We start from the raw sequence: 20,730 nt of genomic DNA, 5'->3' as shown, positions 1-20,730 counted from the left end.
AGGGGAATTTGGGAGGAAATTGTTGATTTTCTGCTGCCTGACTTCCCTTTCCAGATCGTAAAGCTGTGATTTCCCAAGGGATGCTGAAATGCCTCGGCTCATCTCTCTTCCTCAAGAGCAAGTGGGGCATTGGCTACCGCCTGAGGTAATCCTGTGCTCAGTTTTGTACCTCTTGGGGCCATTATGCATCTCTTTTTTTTACTGTTTTATGTTGCAATCTCTGAGAAAGAACCCCCCAAAAGATCCTTTTATCCTTGAGTTGATGCCTTGTGAAGGCTGAGCTGGAGCAGAGGCTGGAACAGAGTTACAGAATAAAGCAGGGATTTATTAAAAGCATCTCCTCCATGGACCCACCTTGGGCAGCACAAGAGCCCAGCCAGGGCTGCACCCAAGATGAACCAAAATGGTCCCAAAATGAACCCAAAATGGTCCCAAAATGAACCAAAATGGTCCCAAAATGCACGGCCGGGCACGGGGTCTCTCCCTGGGATCAGTTCTGCACCATTTGCACCTTGCAGTTCATTGTCCCATTCCAGCTTTAGCCCATCCAGTCCCACCCTGCTTGTTTTTCTCTCTCCAGCCCACGGTGTTTGTGCTCCTGGGCTGAGATTTGGATCATTTGTCCTTGGTGCCCAGCTGGAGCAGGAATTGTTTTGTCTCCCTGCTCTGTGCAGACAGCTCACCAACATTTAATATGAAGCTCAGAGCTACACACCAAAGAATCTGAAAATCAGAAAATCTGAAAAACAGAAAATCTAAATCACAATGGCACAACTGAATGTTTGCTGCAGTGTCAGGAGCCTGCCAAGCTCTAAACCCCAACTCCTGCTGTGTTTTTCCAGCATGCACATTGATGCCTACTGCAACACAGAGGCCACCACGTCTCTGATCAGGCAGCACATCCCTGCAGCCAGCCTGATCCAGCAGAACGATGAGCAGCTCGTGTACACGCTCCCTCTCAAGGACATGGACAAGTTTGCAGGTATTTGTAGGGTTTTGTGTTGCAGGGAGCAGTGATTGCCACAGGGGGTGTTTGTTAAGGCTGATGTTCTTGATAAAGTGTCAGTTGTGGTTCGATGGTTTTATATTTATTATTATTTGGTGGGGAGACAAGGAGGGATTTCTCAGGTGAGGGAGGGTTTTGCCACCTCTTCCAGTGAGGTGTGAGGGATGTGCGTGCCCAAAACCCAAGAGCTGGGTGAGGAGTCCCTTCCACCTGAGCATCCCCTGGTCCTGCAGAATCACCATCCTCTTGCAGAGGGTCCAAAGAGCAGGGCTGGCCTGCAACAGGATGCAGGAGAGCCCCAAATCCTACAAAAATCCTTCAAAAACCCTACAAAAAACTCTTGTGAACTGCAAAGAGCATCGTGTGACTGCCTTGAAATTCCATAGAGAGAAGGAGCAGAGGGGAGGATTTCACTAGGTGGCAGCAATTATCTGAGCAGTCCTGGCCAGGGCTCCTCGCTCTCCTCCCAGAAATAAATGGAATAAATCCAGTGTGGGAAGCCAAGGGAGCATCAATATTGATGGGAACACACAGCTGATGTTCCATAAAGGTTTTTTTTTCCCTGTTGCATTGGGGTTAATGATTTATGAGCTTTGCAAAAAGGCTGAGATTGAATCAATTCCCCCAAACTATTTCAGGGGGGAGCTGAGGTTGGGAACACACATTGTCATCTGGGACAGGAGAAACTGTGGAGGGTTGAGGAGTATTGTCAAATATCCAAATGCTCCTCCCATTTTGTACATTTGAATTTCCCTTCAGCCTCACCTTGGCTCTGAAGCTCCTTTTTTTTAAAGTCCTAATTCATAGGATTGACAAAAACCCCAAGTGTGAAGTTCTCCCACTCTGAACCTCACATTGGTCTTCAAGCTCTGTGCCTTGTCCAGCATCTCCTGCCTGCTTAACCTGGCCTTAAACACCTGGGAATTCTTTTTAATATATTAAAAAATGTGTATTTTTCTAGCTATAAAGTGACTCAGTGGTTTTATGTGTAAGATCCTTTGTGCCTGGGCAGGGATTTAGGTAGGATGAGCTGTCTCCTGGGTATGATTTTTCCAGGAGAGCTCACCTTGAACCTGCCCTGAGGAAACTTTGAGCCCAGCAGCTTCAGGATGCTGAGCCAGTTTTTAGAAGCAGCACTGCTTCAGCAAAACCACATTTCCTGACCACAGAGCCTGAAATTTCATGCTCAAAGGAGCCTGTCCCACCTTGGTTCTCAAACCACAACTTTCTGGTTTATTTGCTGCTCCCACATTCCTGATTTTCCCAGCATTCAGGAGGTTTAGGGGGTTTGTGATGTGCCTGAAGAGCTCCTGGCAGGTGCTGGAGCAGAGTTTCAGAGCTGCCTCTGTCCCTAGCTTTGTTCTCTGACCTGGACACCCATTCCCACCTGGGGGTCATCACCTATGGTGTGTCCATGACCACGCTGGAGGACGTTTACCTGAAGCTGGAGGTGGAGGCAGAGATTGACCAAGCAGGTGGGAAGGAGCAGGGCTGTGCCCTCAGCTTTGCTTTGATCTCAGGTGGGAATGGAATGGGATAGGATTGGGATGGAGTGAGATAGGATGGGAATGAGATAGGGATGGGGATGGGATGGGGATGGGATGGGGATAGGATGGGGATGGGATGGGGATGGGATGGGATGGGGATGGGGATGGGATGGGATGGGATGGGATGGGAATGGGGATGGGATGGGATAGGATGGGAATGGGGATGGGATGGGAATGGGGATGGGATGGGATAGGATGGGAATGGGGATGGGATGGGATAGGATGGGAATGGGGATGGGATGGGATAGGATGGGAATGGGGATGGGATGGGATGAGATGGGATGGGATGGGATGGGATGGGATGGGATAGAATTGGCATGGGGATTGGGATGGGATTAGGATTGGGATTGGAATGGGATGGGATTGGGATGGCTGGAATGGGATGGAGATGGAGTGGGATGGGATAGAATTGGGATGGGGATGGGATTGGCATGGAATGGGATGGCATTGGGATTGGGATGGAATGGGATGGGTGAGGTGACTTCTACAACAGGCAGAGCACGGGGGCTGCCCCATTCCCCCATCTGTCAGAGATCACCCCCTGGGTTTGCCTGCCCTGTTGCAGATTACAGCGTGTTCCACTCGCAGCAAGCCCAGGAGGAGGTGGACACCAAGTCCCTGGATGACATGGAGCAGAGCCTGCTGATGCTCTCCGAGGCCAAGGCACCAGCCATGAGCAACTCAGCCCTGTGGAAGAAGCAGGTCTCCACCATAGCCAAAGTGCACTTCCTCAGCCTGAAACGGGAGAACAAATGTGTCAGAGTTATGTGAGTACTGGGGCTCCTCCTCTCTGTGGGAGTCCCCAATCCTGCCTGGATGGCACCAGGGATAGCTCATCCTGCCCTTCATTTTTCCCCATTTAAATAACAGCAAGTGTGGAGCTGTAATTTCTGTCAATAAGTGGTTTTTTGGAGGGTGAGTGAGATGTTTTTTTAATAGCATGCACATAAAACTGGGTTGGCTTTCACTGAACTGTAACAAACCCCAAACTTTTATTTCTTTCAGGTTGTTGCTTTTCCTCATTTTCCTTGTAGTTCAGATTTTGTTGTTTTTCATACACCACATCATCAAAAATGCTGTAGCTGCTATCAAACTCTCCCCAGATTTGTACTTGCTGAAGCCTGGAGAGAGCAGTCACAAGTACAGGAGTCGGCTCCTGCTGCAGAACTCCACAGGTAGGGCAGCAGCTCCTGCCTCCACCTCCCTCCTTCTCCCAGGTTTTGGGGTTGGGAATGAACTTTTCCCTTGGAATTAACCCAGATAAGAGTTTCCAAGTGCCCAGGGTGATAAACTGTCAGTTTGTGCTGTGGGGTTTGGTTTGGAGATCCTCCTCCCATCTCCATGACCTTGTTCTTGCTGTGTCAGAAGATGATTCAGGTGAAAGAAGTGGCCAGAAACATTGAGATAAATCACCAATGAATAAAATCACCATTGAGATAAATCACCATGAAAATCCTGCTGGAAACATCTGGGAAAATCCCTTTTTGTTTCAACTGAGGATGTTCTAAAAGTGCCCAACAGGAACCCAGGCAGTAGAAACCAGCAGCTGTTTGAGCTGTGCCTGGAGAATTCTGTGTAAAATACTCCAGGATGCTGACAAGGAGGGATTTAAAAGACAGGGAGATGTGGCTGAGGGGTGGGGAGTGGCTGGGTTTCAGAATTCACAGAATCACAGAATTTACAGAATCACACAAGTTGGAAGAGCCCTCCAAGCCCGTCGAGTCCAGCCCAGCCCCAGCCCCTCACCCAAGCCCTGGCCCCCAGTGCCACATCCAGGCTTTGTCAAACACACCCAGGGATGGGGACTCCACCACCTCCCCGGGCAGAACATTCCAGAACTTTATCCCCCTTTCTGTCAAACACTTTTCCCTGCTCTCCAGCCTGTATTTCCCTGGGTGCAGCTCGAGGCTGTGTGCTCTGGCTGTGTCAGGGCTGCTGCAGACAGAGCCCAGCCCCAGCTGAGCACAGGCCCCTTTCAGGAGCTGTGAGGGAGATGGGGGCACCCCTGGGCCTCCTTTTCTCCAGGATTAACCCCCACAGCTCCCTCAGGGCTTCCTCACAGGTTTTTGTGTTCCCAGCCCCTCTCCAGCCTCCTCTGGACACGTTCCAGGTCCTCAATGTCCCTCCTAAACTGGGGAGGACAGAACAGGACACAGCACTCAGGGTGTGCCCTCAGCAGGGAAAACGGGATTTGATGATTTGATGATCCTGAAGGTCTGTTCCAATTTAAATGACTCCCTGTTGTTTTGTGTCCCCAGAGTCGGATATCAGTGACATTGTGCACTCCCTGGGGAGCATGAACATCCTCTGGGAGATGTTCAATGACAGTGATTATGTCTCAGTGGCACCTCACAGTGCAGCTCTGAACGTGTTTGCCCTCCAGTCCAGGCAGGTAAGGCACACACTGGCTGGGCTGTGCCCAGGGAGCAGCTCGTGGGGCTGCTGTGGGAAATCCTCACCTGAAAAGCAGCTCTGGAGTCGTGGAGTCAAATAATATTGATTTGGGATCATATAATGGAAGAATGGAATAGATGGAATATAATAGAATGGAATAGAATGGAATATAATAGAATAGAATATATATAATATAATGTATAATATAATATAATATAATATAATATATATAATATATATAATATAATGTATAATATTATATATATAATATAATGTATAATATATATAAAATATAGAATATATAGAATGGAATGGAATATAGTATAATGGAATGGAATATAATATAATGGAATGGAATATAATTATAATTTATAGCATATAATTTATGGAATCATATAATATTGCTTATACAAGAGGCTGCAAAGAGGAGAGAGTGAGAATATTAGCAAAATAAATGTTCTTCCATAATTATAGTTATATAATTATAATTATAATTACAATTACAGTATGCCAATCAAGCTTTGATCTCCTTTTCTTCCCCACAAGGACAGAGAAAGTCAGGAGAAATATTCTACTTCACAGGACACATGGCAGAAGAATATTTTATGAATTTTTAAAAATTTTTACTAACTGATTTACAGTTTGACAGAAATACAATCCCATGGTGCTCTCGTTTGTAAAGAAAAATCAGTTTATTGGGCTGTACGTGTTCACAGTAACAGGGAGATCTGAACTTGGGGATCATATTTAATCCCCAGCAAGGAGCTGCTTTACAATAAGCCAGCTCTGGCTCTTGTCCCCATTTCCACTCTGTGACACTGCTGCCAGCAGTGTGACAGTGCAGCTCCTGCACACCTTTGCTTCTCTGGTTTTAAACCCACGAGCAGGATCAGCCCAGAGCAGCTCCTCCTGTGTTCTGTTTCCCAGGCTGGAATTGTCTGGAGTGCCATTTGTCAGAGCCTCACTGCTCCTGAAACATGCTGGGAATTTATTCCCGATTTCCTGCATTAGGAATTTATTCCTGATTTCCTGCACTAGGCTGTGTGTGCCAAGCACCCAGAGCAGCCCAGAGCCTCCTGAAAAGCTCTTGATTATGCAAAGATTTATCCCAACGTTGAGTTTTTATTAAGGAGAGCCCTCTCAGGGCAGAGGGATTAAAGCAGCACATATTTTTTTCTTCCTAGAATTATGTTTTCAACATCATATTCAACAGCACCATGGTGCATTCCCTGCCAGTTCTGATGAACATTGTCAGCAACCTCCTCCTGCGCAGCCTGAACGTGACTGAGAGCATCCAGATCTGGAGCAACCCCTTCATTCAGGTCAGCAGCTCCCAAAAACCCACCCTGGGAGAGGGCACAGCATCCCTGGGGGACAGGGGAGGGCAGGAATGTTGGTTTTGGGGGTTTTTTTTAAGGTTTTTTAAAGTTTTTTGATGTTTCCGTTCTTGTAACGAACTTTCTCACACATTTTATGTAAATAACCTATTGGTTTGTATTCTTTTATAGAATTTGATGAACTGTTGGTTTGTTCGGTGTCATTGGAGAGGTGGCACTGTCGTTTTCCAATCCACTGGCACTTTTAGAAATCTAGAAATGTTGGAGTTTAGAAATTAAACACTCTCTTTGTTACCTTGGAAAGTCCAGCTATTATTTTGTTATATAACTTATAGGACACATTTATTTTGTGTCCTGGAGCTCCACAGGAGCAGCCCACAAACCAAGGGAAAGCTGTTTGGGGCTGTCTGCAGGGGTTAGGAGGGTGTGGAAGGTTCTGGCACTTTGCAGGTTGTGGAAAGGGAGGAAAAAGGGGCTTGGAAAGAGGATGATGTGTCAGGAATTAAAGGTTCTGTGGGGCTTGGAGAACCCAGGCTGGTGGAAGGAGCTGGGGGTTGGGATGAGATGATCCCCATGGTTCTTTCCAACCCAAAGCATTCCATGGTGCTGTGAATTCATTAATTGTGGGTTTGGTGGAGGTTGCCTGCAGAGCTGGGGGGGCCTTGGGAGAGGAGAGGACCTGCTGCAGGAGATAAATGCTCTGAAAAGTTCTTTATTTATAATTTATTCCATGTCTAAATACTCCCAAAACTTCCACAGGTGTTCTTCTTCCTGCAGCTCAGGTGATCTTGACATCCACACACTTTTCATTTTAGCATTCACAGCCATGTTCCAACTCCTAATTAACCTTTTTTTTGGTCTCATTTTGGCATTGAATAAATCTGATTTCTACCCCAGGACCTTCCAGACACAATTTTCAGGCTGGAGATCTATTTTGAAGCCGTGTTACTGGGGATCATCATCACTGGGATGCCACCCTACTTTGCCATGGACAATGCAGAAAACCACAAGGTAACCCCCAGGTGTTCACATAGGGAGCTCAAAATCCTGGAATTTCCTCTTTGCAAAGAGCCAAAGAGGGGTTTAAGCAATGCCAAGGGTGGAGCAGATTTGGGAGAAGCTTTTCTGTGCCAAGCCAAGCTTGGCAATAGCAGCATAACACAGGAGGGGATTCACAGAATGTTCATTTTATTTAATTCTGTGTTCTTCTCCTGCTGCAGATCAAGGCTTACACCCAGCTGAAGATTGCAGGGCTCTATCCCTCAGCCTACTGGACTGGCCAGGCTGTGGTGGACCTGCCTCTGTTCTTCCTCATCCTCATCCTCATGATTGGCAGCCTCTTTGCCTTCCACTACGGTGTTTATTTCTATGTGGGCAAGTTCCTGGCTGTGGTGAGTCTGGGCTGGGCTTATTTTCTATTTTTCTAAGTCTTTTTTATTTCCCTTACCTGATTCAGCTGAATTTCGCCCTGGATACGCAGGGAAAATGCTGCTGGAACAAAACCAGAAAGTTTTTCATGGGGAAAATGGCTCCAGTTTGGGAGTTTCATTCAGGACTGGAATAAAATCAAGCAGGGGAGGTTTGGGTTGGACACAGGAAGGATTTCTTCACAGAAAGATTGGTTGGGAGTGGAAGGGGATTTAAACCACCAGAGTTTTCCAAGGAAATGGTCCTTTATTTCTGCTGTGTCAGCTTTAAATATCTGGGTCGGGCTGATCAGGGTTAAATTGAGGGATGGAGATGGGATTGGGATGGGGCTGCCTGGGGATGTGACGGCCTGGGCAGAGAGAAAGAAAGCTAAATAAGTTTTCCCAGAATTGACCTGAGAAGCTTTAAAGAGCTGAAGATAAACAATGATAACCAAATGTTAAAAACAACCTACAAGGAGTGTTTTTCTAATAATCTGTTTTTCCTCATAAGTGTTTTTCTAGTAATCTGTTTTTTCTCATAAGAGTCTTTACAAATGGGTGCCTTGTTTACAAATGGGTGCCTTGTTAATTAACTCATCAAGTGAAATGTATTAATTAAATGACCAATCAAGTCCACCTGGGAGAGAGGATGAAATAAACAGAATTTTTTCCACTTTACCTCCTGATCCAGCTCTGTGCCATCTCTGGCCCAGCAGCTGCCCAGGGAGGTGCTGGAGTCTCTGTCCCTGGTCACAGGCTGGACTCACATCTCAAAGCTCTTCTCCAGCCTTGCAGATTGTTAAACCACCAGGATTTCCAAGGAAATTCTCCTTTTTTGTGCTGCCTGAGCCTGTCTGTGCTCTGTGTGTGACTGGTGACTGCTGCTGCTGATGGCAAGGGCACAGTGACTTTGGGCAGAGCCCATCTCTGCAGAGAACTGCAGATGGGATTAAGTGCAGGACAGCACCAGGCTGCATGGCTTTGATATTCAGAGCAGGATTCCCTGTGATCCTGGCAGGAATTGAGAGGAATCAGCTTCTCCCAGCTGCTTTGCCAGAGTTAATCAGGTTTGGGATGTGGCTGCAGGGCTGCTGCCCTGCCCTTGTTTGAATTTCTACAAAAATGCCATGGTGGAATTCTTAACGTTTGCCAGAATCTTGAGGTCAGCATTTATGGGAGCCTGTGTTACAAAAAAAAAATAACAAAAAAAAAATGGGAAGGAGTTTAAAGGAAGCTGAAGAGGGGGATTTTTTACCTCTCCACACATGATTTAATTTGTGTCTTTAATAATACATTCTCTATGCAACAAAGCAGCAAAATACATCAAATAAAGTGACAAAGATGAATCCAGAGTTCTGTAGCACACTGAGGTAATCCTTTATGCATAAAAATTCCTGCTGCATTCCCTGAGAATCCTCTCCTGTCTCTGCAGATTTTTTGCCTGATTGGTTACGTCCCCTCCGTCGTGCTCTTCACCTACGTGGTCTCCTTCACCTTCAGAAAAGTCCAGAACACGAAGGAATTTTGGTCATTTATATTTTCAGTGGTGAGTGCCCTGGCCTGGAGCTGGGCTGAGTGGGAAGATTGGTGATTTCCAAAGCCACAGCAAAAAATCCCAGTTGTTTTGTTGATTTGTGGGTCCCTATTGCACAAGAAATGGGAAATTTTTACCAATATCTCACTCACTGCTGTATGCTGAGTGATAAAAGCTTTAAGAAAAAATTAATTAATTTATGATTCGAGTGTCTGAAGTGGATGAAAATTGACATTTATTCCCCTTTTCTTTGGTATAGACAGCCCTGCTGTGCACAGTGGTCACTGAGGTGTCCTTTTTCCTGGACCATTACCTGGTGACCACCATCCTGCACTATGTCTTCTCCATCTTCATCCCTATTTATCCCCTCATTGGCTGCCTGATTTGTTTTATAAAGGTAAGAGGATTTCAGGGATCCTTTCCACAGCCCTGGGAGGTGGCTGGGTTGGGTGGCTGCCTTTGGTGTGTCCTCTGTAGCCACCTAAGGAGAAAAATCACCTTTTTCCTATAAAGCAAAGTGGTTTGGTTATAAAATGGGGAAAGCAGCAAGTTTTCCATGAAATTTCCTTTCTCTAAGAGGAGGGAGGCTACAGGAAAGATGGAGAGGGACTTGAAACAGGACAAGGGGGAATGGCTCCAAGCTGACACAGAGCAGGGTTAAATGGGATTTTGGGAAGAAATTCCTCCCTGTGAGGGTGGGCAGGCCCTGGCACAGGTGCCCCTGGATCCCTGGAATGTCCAAAGCCAGGCTGGACAGGGTTTGGAGCAACAGGGGATAAAATGAGAGGGGTTTTGAGGTCCCAAACTATTCCATGATTCTGAGATATTCCAGGAAAACCAGGTGAGCAAACCCAGGGATGGGTGAGGGTTCATTGGGAGTGGGTGGTTTGAAAGCAGGAGCAGCCCCAGCTTTGGATGGAGCTGTTGGATTTTATTTTTGGGAGAGTCACTGCAGAGCTCAGGAAGTGCTGGAGCACCTGAATGAGATGGAAATGGAGGAAATGGAGTCTGTGTAGGGGATTCTTTACCTGACCATGCCTCTCCCTGAATTGCCAGGTCTCATGGAAAGGCAAGAGTGAGAGTGGGGGATTCCACGACCCCTGGGACCGGCTGCTGGTGGCAGTTCTGGCTGTGAGCATGGCATTGCATTCTCTGGTTTCATAGAGGGAAAATTCCCAGTTTTCTGCAGGGAATTGTGCTTCCTGCTGGGATCCCCTGCTGCCCATCATCTTTATCAGTAAAGATTTGCTCTGATGCTGAGCCAGGAGAGCTGCTGTGCCCACCAGCTCAACATCTGCTGCCCCCATGGCATGATTAACACTACCAGTGTTAATTGTGATTATTATGGGGATCCCTGATGATGGAGCAAGAGCTCCAGAGCAAGAACAGTCCCCTCTCTGCACAAAAACCCCAACTAATGGCTTTTAAATCTAAACCCACTTTGGTTATGCATCCTCAGACCTGCTGAGCAGCATGTAATGATGTATTTAATATTCTTGGCAACACCAGCACTTGTGTGGTGGTGCAGGGCTGGAGCTTCTTGTCCCTCATCGCTGTGGGGGGGTCACCCAGGGTTCCCAGCCTGGTGAGCAGGGTGGTTTGTGTCTGCCCAGCCCTACCTGCAGTGTGTGCTGTGGCTGTTCCTGCTGCGCTGCTTCGAGCTCAAGAACGGCGGGAGGACGGTCAGAGAAGATCCCTTCTTCAGGTGAGTCTCCTGAATGGGTTTTATCCAAAATACTGTCCAAAGAACTGGCTTTGAAGGTGCTGGTGCTGGTTAAACTGGGGAGAAATAAAATCTCTTTGATTATCACTGAAGTGCAGAAATGGGGGGGTTGTTGTGACGATGTTCACAGGGGTCTGAGGATGAGGGAAGAGATGAGGATCTGACTCCGTGTTTCAGAAGGCTTGATTTATTATTTTATGATATATATTGCATTTAAACCATATTAAAGAAATAGAAGAAAGGATTTCATTAGAAGGCTAGCAAGAATAGAATAGCAAAGAATGATAACAAATGTGGCTCGGCTCTCTGTCCGAGCCAGCTGACTGTGATTGGCCATTAATTACAAACATCCAACATGGGCCAATCACAGATGCACCTGTTGCATTCCACAGCAGCAGATAATCATTGTTTTACATTTTGTTCCTGAAGCCTCTCAGCTTCTCAGGAGGAAAAATCCTAAGGAAAGGATTTTCCATAAAAATTGTCTGCGACGTTATTTCCTCTGCAAAATCAGGAATTTGTAAGGTTGTTCCTTATGTAGAACCAAGGGAATTTGCATGGACAGAGAGCTCAGCAGGGAGGTGACACAGTGGCAGTCCCTGAGCTCCTCCTGCTCTGGGATGAGCTGCAGGAATGTGCAGATGCCTTTGAGCATGTCATGGTTTGATGCTGGTGCATTGCCAGTGCCCCCATGAGAATATATTCTCCCTGGTGTCTGCTGTGAGATGTGAGCAGAAATACAGCAAAGCAGGCCCCAGATTAGGAATAAATATCAGACTAGGAATAAAGGGAAAAAAACTTTATTAACCTGCAACTATATTTTAAAAGAAACACACACAGAACTCAGAATTAAAACCTTCCAAAAACATTCCTCCTCCCCACACCAAATTCCCGATACGTCACAAAACAAAACCTTGGGTTCTCAATTCCAATTCAGTTACCACCCCTCAGATCACCAGCTCTCAGTCCATCACCACCCTTCAGATAATCGAGGGTGATTCAGGGTAATCTCAGCTCATCGAGAACAGAGGAGTCCCTCTTGTACCATATCATGCATCCCAAAAAACTCCCTTCCTATCAAACCAGGACACAGCACCCAAGCCCTGAGCCAGCCTCAGCCTCGTGCTGCCTTCCTCCCTTTCAGGAAATGTTTCACCAAAGCCAAGCCCTGGAAGTTCCCAGATGTGCCTCACGAGGAGAATGAGGATGAGGATGTGAAGGCAGAGAGGCTGAGAGTCAAAGAGATCCTGAGCAGCCCCAGGAGTGAGGAGGTAAAACCCAAATTCCCACTTTTTTGGGGCTCCCCAGAGCTGCTGGGATCTGCAGCCACCTCCCTCTTCCCTGCCAGATGCCAGCAATCCTGGTCAGCAGCCTGCACAAAGAGTTTGATGAGAGGAAGGAATTTCTTCTGGGGAGAAAAATAAAGAAAGTGGCAACCAAACATGTTTCCCTCTGTGTGAAGAAAGGTTGGAGTTCAGTTGCTTTGCTGTTGAGCGGTTTGATTTATAAAAACAACTCTTGGAGCCATTGATCTGATCTCGTGGGCAATGTTTGTGTTGTCCCTTTTCAGGAGAAATCCTGGGTTTGTTGGGACCCAATGGAGCTGGGAAAAGCACATTAATTAATATGCTTGTTGGAGAGATTGAGCCAACCAGTGGGCAGGTATGTTCCATGCCACAGTTACACAAAAAATCAACCCACATTTCCAGTTTATTGTTAGTATTGCAAGCACTCCTGAGGCAATATTTTGCTAAAAACCATGCAAATGCGGGGGTTTTTTTGCTAAAACCATGCAAAAGGAGTTTGGAAATTTGTAATATTGGGCATTTTCCTGACAGGTGCTGATGGGAGATGATTCCTTGGGGCTGAGCAGTGAGGATGACTCTGTGAAATTCGTGGGGTACTGTCCCCAGACAAATCCTCTGTGGCCAGATATCACACTGCAGGAGCACTTTGAGATTTACGGTGCCATCAAAGGCATGAGCCAGGCTGATGTTAAAGAGGTCATCAAACGGTGAGTTGTTAATTACAGAAATCTTTGTGCTTGAGCTAAAGCTGCTTTAGCTTTTTTTTATCTTCAGCCTTATTGCTGGAGTGGTTTTGGCTTTTTTTTTAGTGTGTTTTCTCCCCTTCTCACCTTTTTCCATGCAGTTTTTGTTTCCATTAAAGTTTGGTTTTAATCTGGTTGAAATTCAGCAGTTGTGAATTCGTAGATGAGGAGATGAAGGTTCATCCAGACAAAATTCAGTTGGGATTTTTAATTTTGATATATTATTGATAATTATATTAGAATTATAGTTATAATAATTATAATTATCATTATTAGATATATAATTATACTTATTATATAAATCATAAATAATAATTTATTATTATAAATAATGAATAATTATTATAATTAATAATAAATAGACTTTTATTATAATAAATTATAAGTTTATTGTTATGGACAATAATTTTATTATTATAAATAATAATTATAATTGAATAAATTTCATTATAATTATTATTATTTGATAACTATTTTTTAAGGCTATAAAATACTAATAGTGACCTTTGTAGAAGCTGCAAGGATGGGGAGCCCTGAGCTTGGAGCTGTTTCTGTTGTCACCAAAGCTCCTCCAGGACAGGTGGCTTTGCATGGAAGCTCCAATTCTGCTTTTTGCTCTGCTTTTTTTATACTTGAGACACAAATATTTATAACTGAGCTCTTCCAAAGGAGCTGTTTTGCATTCTCTGGTGAGGGGAAGCCAAACCCTCCCCTCCCAACCTTTCCCACTGATCCTTCCCTCCCCAGCATTGCCAGCGTGCTGGATCTGAAGGACCACCTGCAGAAGACCACAAAGAAGTTGGGCATGGGGCTGAAACGCAAGGTGAGGGGGGCTCTGGGCTCCCCTGGGGGTCCCCAGCACCTCCCTGTGCTCACCCTGCCCCTCTGCCTCCCCCCAGCTCTGCTTTGCCCTCAGCATGCTGGGCAACCCGCGGGTGACGCTGCTGGACGAGCCCTCCACGGGGATGGACCCCAAGGCCAAGCAGCACATGTGGTGAGTGCTGTGGCCCCAGGGCACCAGCCTGATCTGGGGACAGTTGTCCATCCCTCCCTGGGAGCCACAGACAGGGAATAACTCACTGGGCTGGGCTGAAAGGGTCCATGAAGATGATGGGGTTCATATCCCTGCCCACGGCAGGGATATCTTCCACTAATCCATAATAATTTCTGCTTAATATCCCATCTAACCCCAAAGCCAAGCAGCACATGTGGTGAGTGCTGTGGCCCCAGGGCACCAGCCTGATCTGGGGACAGTTGTCCATCCCTCCCTGGGAGCCACAGACAGGGAATAACTCACTGGGCTGGGCTGGAAGGGACCGTGCACATGATTGGGTTTATATCCCTGCCGTGGGCAGGGATATCTTCCACTGAAGCAGAATAATTTCTGCTTAATATCCCATCCAGCCGTGCCCTTTTGCAGGGGGAAGCCATTCCCTGTGTCTGTCCCTCCATCCCTTGTCCCCCCAGCTCTCCTGGAGCCCCTTTAGGCCCTGGGAGGGTCTCTGAGCTCTCCCCAGAGCTCCTGTTTGGATGAACACCCCCAGCACTCAGCCTGTGTCCATAGCAGAAGTGCTCCAGCTCTTGGAGCATCTCCATGGCCTCCTCTGGACCCTCTCCAGCCGCTCCTCCTGTGCAGGTGGGGTCTCACAAGAAGGGGAGCACCAGCCCAACCTGTGTGCCAGAGCAACTTGGGAATCACAGGCTTGAAGGTTGAAAGAAATCCTTACAGTAATATCAGGAATGCAGATTTGAGCTGTCTTTAGGAAACTCAGGTGTTGCTGTGGGAGTAGCATTAATCCATAAACAGAGGATTATGAGGATAGCTGAGGCAGGATTTGCTGTTCCCTGGCAGATGTTTTTGCCCAGGGGTGCTTTGGGTTGTGTTTTGCAGGAGGGCAATCCGAGCAGCCTTTAAGAACAAGGAGAGAGCAGCAATCCTGACCACGCACTACATGGAGGAGGCAGATGCTGTCTGTGACCGTGTGGCCATCCTGGTGTCAGGGCAGCTCAGGTACCCCAGATCCCCCCTGAATATATCAGCACAGGCAGCTGTGCTGATACATTCCTCTGAAAATACAGATAAATTTGGTACCTTGAATTTGGTACCTTAAATGAATCCTTCCCAGCAAAAAGGATCTGTGTGAGCTTAGGCTGTTCTTGTGTTTTCTGTCTGTAATTTATAGGTGTATAGGTACTGTCCAACACCTGAAGAGCAAATTTGGCAGAGGATACTTCTTGGAAATGAAATTAAGGGAAACAGCAGATGTGCAGCAGGTGGAGTATCTGCAGAGCCAGATTCTGCACATCTTCCCCAACGCCAACCGCCAGGAGAGGTGAGGTTCGACAGACACACAGAAAATATTGATATTAATCCAATTAATCAAACCCTGTGATTGCACAGCAGCTCCTTGGCACCGGGGAAGGAATGTAAATATTTACACACAGCTTTAAAAAAAAATGAAAAATAAAAAAAGGAAGGGATGTGGAAGGCAGCAGAGCCCGGGCTGGCAGGGCGGGGGCCCGGAGCCCACACAGATGTTTGGCACAGAGGAAGCAAAACTGGATTTCTGCATTGCTGTTGCCTGACAGCTTCCTCCTGAGTCAGGGCCCCTGGGAAAGGGCTGAAACCCGAGTTCCTGACTCTCTGCCCTCACCTGGAAATGCCTGAGGTCTCTGGGGGTCTCAGCTGCAGGGTGGGCTGGCTGCTGTCCCGCCAGCAGCTCTCAGTTTGGCTCAGTGACTGCAGAGACTCCAGCAAGGGCACTGCAGGCATCCAGAGCAGTGTGATCCTTGGGGGATTGGGCTTGAGATCCTTCCTCAAACTGGGAGAGTTCCCTGTGCAGGGCAGAGCAGCTCCCTGGGCTGCACTGGGGTTGCAGGAACTGCTGTGTGATGCAAACTTCCAGGATGTGCCCAGCTCTGCTGAAGTCCAAACCGTCAGGGCTCTGGGAGCTCCAGGAAGCAAACCTGCCATGAGTAAGCAGAGCAGAAAAAATGGAATCTAAGTAGAGGAGCATGAACTTAGAACAGTCTTGGGTAGTCTCAGCTGTGCCATTCACATTCTCTGGAAAAATCCCTTCAGCCAGGGTTTTTCTCCTGGGAAGCTGAGAAGCCTCAGAGAAAAAGGAAAACAATTCTTATCTCATTTGCTTCTCCTGTGTTTTGCTGCTTTGGAATGTGGTTGGAGATTGTTTACCCACAGGTGATTATTTTGTTGGATTCTGGTGTGAGTTGTTTTCACTCTTTGGCCAATCAGGGCCAAGCTGTGTCAGGACTCTGCAGAGAGTCAGGAGTTTTCGTTATTACCTTTTTAGCATTCTGTCTGTATACTTTCTGTGTTCTTTAGTGTAGTTTAGTATAGTATTCTTTAATACAATATAGTACAATATAGTACAATATAGTACAATTAAGTAATAAATTAGCCTTCTGAGCACATGGAGTCAGGGATCCCTGCCACAGGGATCCCTGCAAATACAATCCTCTGCAAATACAATCCTCTGCAAATACAATCCATCTGGAGCTGCATCACTGCCCTTCTCCTGTGTGATCGTGGCAGTCAGAATCCCTGCAGTAACCTTCAGGAAAGGAGTTCAAATCCATTCCATGGAGTATTAATATTTGTACTTGGAGGGATTTTGCTTGAAGCTAATTTTTTTTCCCTTCTTTGTTCCAGTTTTGCTTCCATCTTGGCATATAAAATTCCCAAAGAAGATGTACAGTCACTTTCACATTGTTTTTCCAAGCTGGAGGAAGGTAATGAAGCACCTGCCATACATCACACACACAAATCCTTTTGTCTCCCATCACTTCTGCCATGTGATGTCACTCCTCCATTTCTGTCCCAGATTTATTGAACTTAATTTTCCTTTATTGGTGTTTGTCCCCAACTCTGTTTCTTGGGAAATCAAGAGCAAGTGAAGAGTCCCTAAATCTGCTCTTATTGATTCTTTCCCCAGTAAAACACGCCTTCAACATCGAGGACTACAGCTTTTCCCAAGCAACACTGGAACAGGTGTGTTCAGTTCTGGTTTGTGAGTTCAAACTGTGGTTTTTGAGTGCAAACCCTGCCAGGTGAAGGTGTGGATGGGATATTTGGAAGGAATTCCTCCCTGTAAGGGTGGGGAGGAGCTGGGATGGAATTCCCAGAGAAGCTGTGGCTGCCCCTGGATGTGTCCAAGGCCAGGTTGGAAGTGCTTGGAGCACCCTGGGACAGTGCAAGGTGTCCCTGCCTGTGATAGAAATGGGATGAGATGATCTTTAAGGTGCCTTCCAACCCAAAGCATTCCAAGATCCCATAAGGATGGACCCTGTGCAGGCTGCTCATCCCCCAAGCTCTGCTCTCTGCTTTGCTGTTGGGGCATTTTTGGGAAACTGAATTCCCTTTTTGCAAAGTGAATCACATCTGCCAGCTCTCCTGCTCCTCTTTATTCCTGTTTTCCCCTCTAAAAATAAGATGCCAACTGCATTGACTGGAAGAAAGCAAATGTGTGGTATTAGTGGAAAAGCTGCTCTGATTTATTCCAAGAACAGACATTTGCTGTTTGTAGCTGGAAGGAGAGTGAAGCTGACACTTGTAATTGCTTATTGTGGATTAATTATTGCTGACAATTAATGTCTTCAGTGCTCAACTTCCCTTTCATTGAAGAAAAGAGGTAGGAGGGGTAGGAGTAAGGAGAAAAACCTCATAATACTAAAAATGTCTTACTCAGAGATGAAGCAATACGTTGAATACTCATCAGGATTTTAGCATGAGTTGTATTTGTGACCAAGGAAGTTCCTACAAGCAGCATGGGGTCCTCTTGGCTGTATTTTTACCTTTTTGATAATTATTTAATAGATTAATTAGATACCTAACTTAAAGTTAATAATAGCTAGTATTTATTAGTTTTCTAACTGAAAATTAAAATTCCACATTCCTTCTCTGTGTTTTCCAGGTGTTTGTGGAGCTGGCTAAGGAGCAGGAGGAGGAGGACAGCAGCTTTGGCACCCTGAACAGCAGCCTGTGGTGGGAGAGGACACAGGAGGACAGAGTCATCTTCTGAGCTCCTCGTGCCCCTGTGGGTGCCAGCACCAACCCTCCCTCTGCTCCTGGAGCTGGGCTGGGCAAGGACAGCTGGCTTGGGGAGCCCTGAGCCTGTGCCACCATCCTGGCCTTGGAATAGGAGCTGTGACCCCAAATCCTCCTCCCCTCGCTGCTCTTGGGCTCTGCTGGGCAGGTGGGCAGTGCCACAGCGTCCCCTGGCTCTGCTGGGCAGGTGGGCAGTGCCACAGCATCTCCTGGCTCTGCTGGGCTGGAGGGCAGTGCCACAGCATCCCCTGGCTCTGCTGGGCAGCAGGGCAGTGCCACAGCATCTCCTGCAGCTGGTGGCTGTGAAGAGCTCCAGCTCTTCCTGCCTTCCCCTGGCTCTGCTGGGCAGGTGGGCAGTGCCACAGCATCTCCTGGAGCTGGTGGCTGTCAAGAGCTCCCTGCCTTCCCCTGGCTCTGCTGGGCTGGAGGGCAGTGCCACAACATCTCCTGGCTCTGCTGGGCAGGAGGGCAGTGCCACAACATCTCCTGGCTCTGCTGGGCTGGAGGGCAGTGCCACAGCATCTCCTGGCTCTGCTGGGCACGAGGGCACTGCCACAGCATCCCCTGGCTCTGCTGGGCAGGAGGGCACTGCCACAGCATCCCCTGGCTCTGCTGGGCAGCAGGGCAGTGCCACAGCATCTCCTGGCTCTGCTGGGCAGGTGGGCAGTGCCACAGCATACCCCAGAGCTGGTGGCTGGAGCAGCAGCTCCCAGCTGCCCTCCCTTGGCTCTGCTGGCAGCAGGTTGGGCTGTCCTTCAGTCTCTGCCCCAGGGGTTTGCAGGGTCTGGCCGTGCCCATCCTGGGCTCTCTTGCCCATCCTGCACACCCATCCCTGCTCCTCACCAGCCCAGCCACCCCTGCTTCTGCTTTGAAGATGCTCCTGCTTAGAAGAGAGGGGGGAAAAACCTCGGCAGAGTCGCTGTCCCTCTGCAAGGAGGGTCCTGACCTGCAGGGCCAGCTCTGCTTGAGGATGTTCACCTGCAGAGCAAACCTGGCACCTGCAGAGCAATCCTGGCACCTGCAGAGCAAACCTGGCACCTTCCCCTGCAGGCTGGCAGCTCTGGGTGCCCCTGGGGCTTGTCCTGAGTGCTGGGGGGCACAAAGGGTGGGCAGAGTGATGTGGTTGTGCCCTGTCTCCATTCAGAGCAGTCTGATTGTCCCCCCCTGGCTGTGACAATGTGTGCCCTGCCAGCTGCTGTCACACACAGGGCTTTGGAGGTGGTTCATGTTCCTTGCCAGTTGTGCATTCATGAGCTCCAGTGTTCCCCGGTCTCTCATTGTTGTGGTTGCAGTCACACAGGGCCTGTTTTGTCACCCATTTTGTCACCCCTTTGTAAAACCCCAAATAAAAGGGTCCCAGCTCACAGCCTCACCCATGAGAAAGGTGCCTTTGGTTTGCCTTGAAGCACTAAAAAGAGTAGAATATGTGGTCCTTTAGCCTGAGATATGACAGATGTGTGTTGAAAATATATTATTTTTTTGGTTTTTTCTACGTAAAACTATCATCACTTTTTTTTTAGTTTTATAAGGGGAAATTAAAGATTGCTCCCAGTTCATTTTGCTCTGCAATGAACAGATACAGAGATGTGTTTCTATTGAGACATTGGCTTAATAAGTCATATCATTTATGTATCTTCACTTTAAAGTTAGAAAAAACCCTTGTTTTTCTTGAGAAAACTTTAAAAAAAAGGGTAAATTTAGAGTTGTGTGTCCCAGCTGTGTGTAATTATCAGGCAATAATGTGTGTGATGTGTCTGATAATGGTTTATCAGTGTGTTCAGCCAAAATCTGTTTCCATCAGTTTCTTATCTAGGGAAATGTGAACTCCTTATGCAGAATTTCACTTCCTCTTTTGTACCCATAGGTTGCACAGAAATGCACAACTTTGGGTTTTTCCAGTTAAAATTTGAGCCCAAGCCCTACAGAAAGCCCTGAACATCCCAGGGAAGCACAGCCCTGCAAATGAGGGATTAAATGGATTAAAGCAAACTGCAGCTCCAGCACTGCCTGACAGGGGTAAAACTTGTCAGAAAATAACCAGAAAATCCTGTAATTCAGGTGTTGTGCTTATTTAGCCCCAGCCCTGCTGCTGGCTGGGAGCTCTGAGCTTTTGCCTTTATTTGGAGCAATTTGGGACTCAGAATTCTCTTGGCACTTCCCCATGCAGGTGTGAACACAAGTTGAGTGCATTTTTCCCTAATCCCACATTTCTTTGGTGTCTTTTTGCCAGTGGTGTTTCAGCCAAGTGTCACCTGCCCATCAGTCCAGCACATTTTTGTCACCTGGATTTAGGGAATTAGTGTGACCTGTGAGCAGCTTTGCTGTCTACCTTGAATTTATTCTTTCACTCGGAGTTAATAGTCTGTGAAATAGTTCTGTGCTGTCTGTTTCAGATGTTTCCATATTTCCTCACATTTCAGATGGGAAAACTTTGGATTGGAAGCCAGATGAGCTCAGTTTGGTGCTGTTGTTTATCTTGGAGGAGCCCAGTGGATGGTGGCACTGGTTTTTTGTGCAGCTCCAGCAAGGACAGAGAATTTGGCTCATTTGATTAATTCCCTCTTTGGGTGGGATCTGTTTGGCCCGGTGACATCATGTGTTAAAATGGGGCAAAATTCCACCCCATTGTCCTCATGTCAGAAGTGTTTCAAAGTGTCCTAAA

At 47.2% G+C, this 20,730-nt stretch overlaps 1 protein-coding gene across 10 annotated transcripts in view; it reads left to right on the top strand.

The window, feature by feature from the left end:
• Positions 1–19,440, top strand: part of ABCA5 (ATP binding cassette subfamily A member 5) — a 49,487-nt gene extending 30,047 nt beyond the window's left edge. For 6 of the 10 annotated variants that reach the window (XM_074555341.1, XM_074555348.1, XM_074555346.1 and 3 more), the window contains 25 exons: positions 55–145; positions 843–982; positions 2,362–2,481; positions 3,119–3,320; positions 3,559–3,728; positions 4,812–4,945; positions 6,132–6,269; positions 7,182–7,295; positions 7,505–7,675; positions 9,126–9,239; positions 9,487–9,624; positions 10,284–10,358; positions 10,841–10,932; positions 12,095–12,221; positions 12,299–12,416; positions 12,521–12,612; positions 12,789–12,964; positions 13,748–13,823; positions 13,900–13,994; positions 14,892–15,011; positions 15,184–15,333; positions 16,674–16,753; positions 16,957–17,012; positions 17,935–18,417; positions 18,650–19,440. In XM_074555341.1, the coding sequence (XP_074411442.1) occupies positions 55–145; positions 843–982; positions 2,362–2,481; positions 3,119–3,320; positions 3,559–3,728; positions 4,812–4,945; positions 6,132–6,269; positions 7,182–7,295; positions 7,505–7,675; positions 9,126–9,239; positions 9,487–9,624; positions 10,284–10,358; positions 10,841–10,932; positions 12,095–12,221; positions 12,299–12,416; positions 12,521–12,612; positions 12,789–12,964; positions 13,748–13,823; positions 13,900–13,994; positions 14,892–15,011; positions 15,184–15,333; positions 16,674–16,753; positions 16,957–17,012; positions 17,935–18,042 (2,897 nt within the window). In that variant the 3' untranslated portion in view covers positions 18,043–18,417; positions 18,650–19,440. Of the gene's footprint in view, positions 1–54; positions 146–842; positions 983–2,361; positions 2,482–3,118; positions 3,321–3,558; positions 3,729–4,811; positions 4,946–6,131; positions 6,270–7,181; positions 7,296–7,504; positions 7,676–9,125; positions 9,240–9,486; positions 9,625–10,283; positions 10,359–10,840; positions 10,933–12,094; positions 12,222–12,298; positions 12,417–12,520; positions 12,613–12,788; positions 12,965–13,747; positions 13,824–13,899; positions 13,995–14,891; positions 15,012–15,183; positions 15,334–16,673; positions 16,754–16,956; positions 17,013–17,934 lie in introns of all 10 variants that reach the window. The other 4 variants (XM_074555347.1, XM_074555345.1, XM_074555343.1 and 1 more) reach the window with 4 other exon arrangements.
• The last annotated feature ends 1,290 nt before the right edge of the window (positions 19,441–20,730 follow it).

This window comes from Zonotrichia albicollis, chromosome 19 (genome assembly GCF_047830755.1).
Source record: "Zonotrichia albicollis isolate bZonAlb1 chromosome 19, bZonAlb1.hap1, whole genome shotgun sequence".
Lineage (NCBI taxonomy): Eukaryota > Metazoa > Chordata > Aves > Passeriformes > Passerellidae > Zonotrichia > Zonotrichia albicollis.
This window is presented reverse-complemented; position numbering and strand designations above follow the sequence as displayed.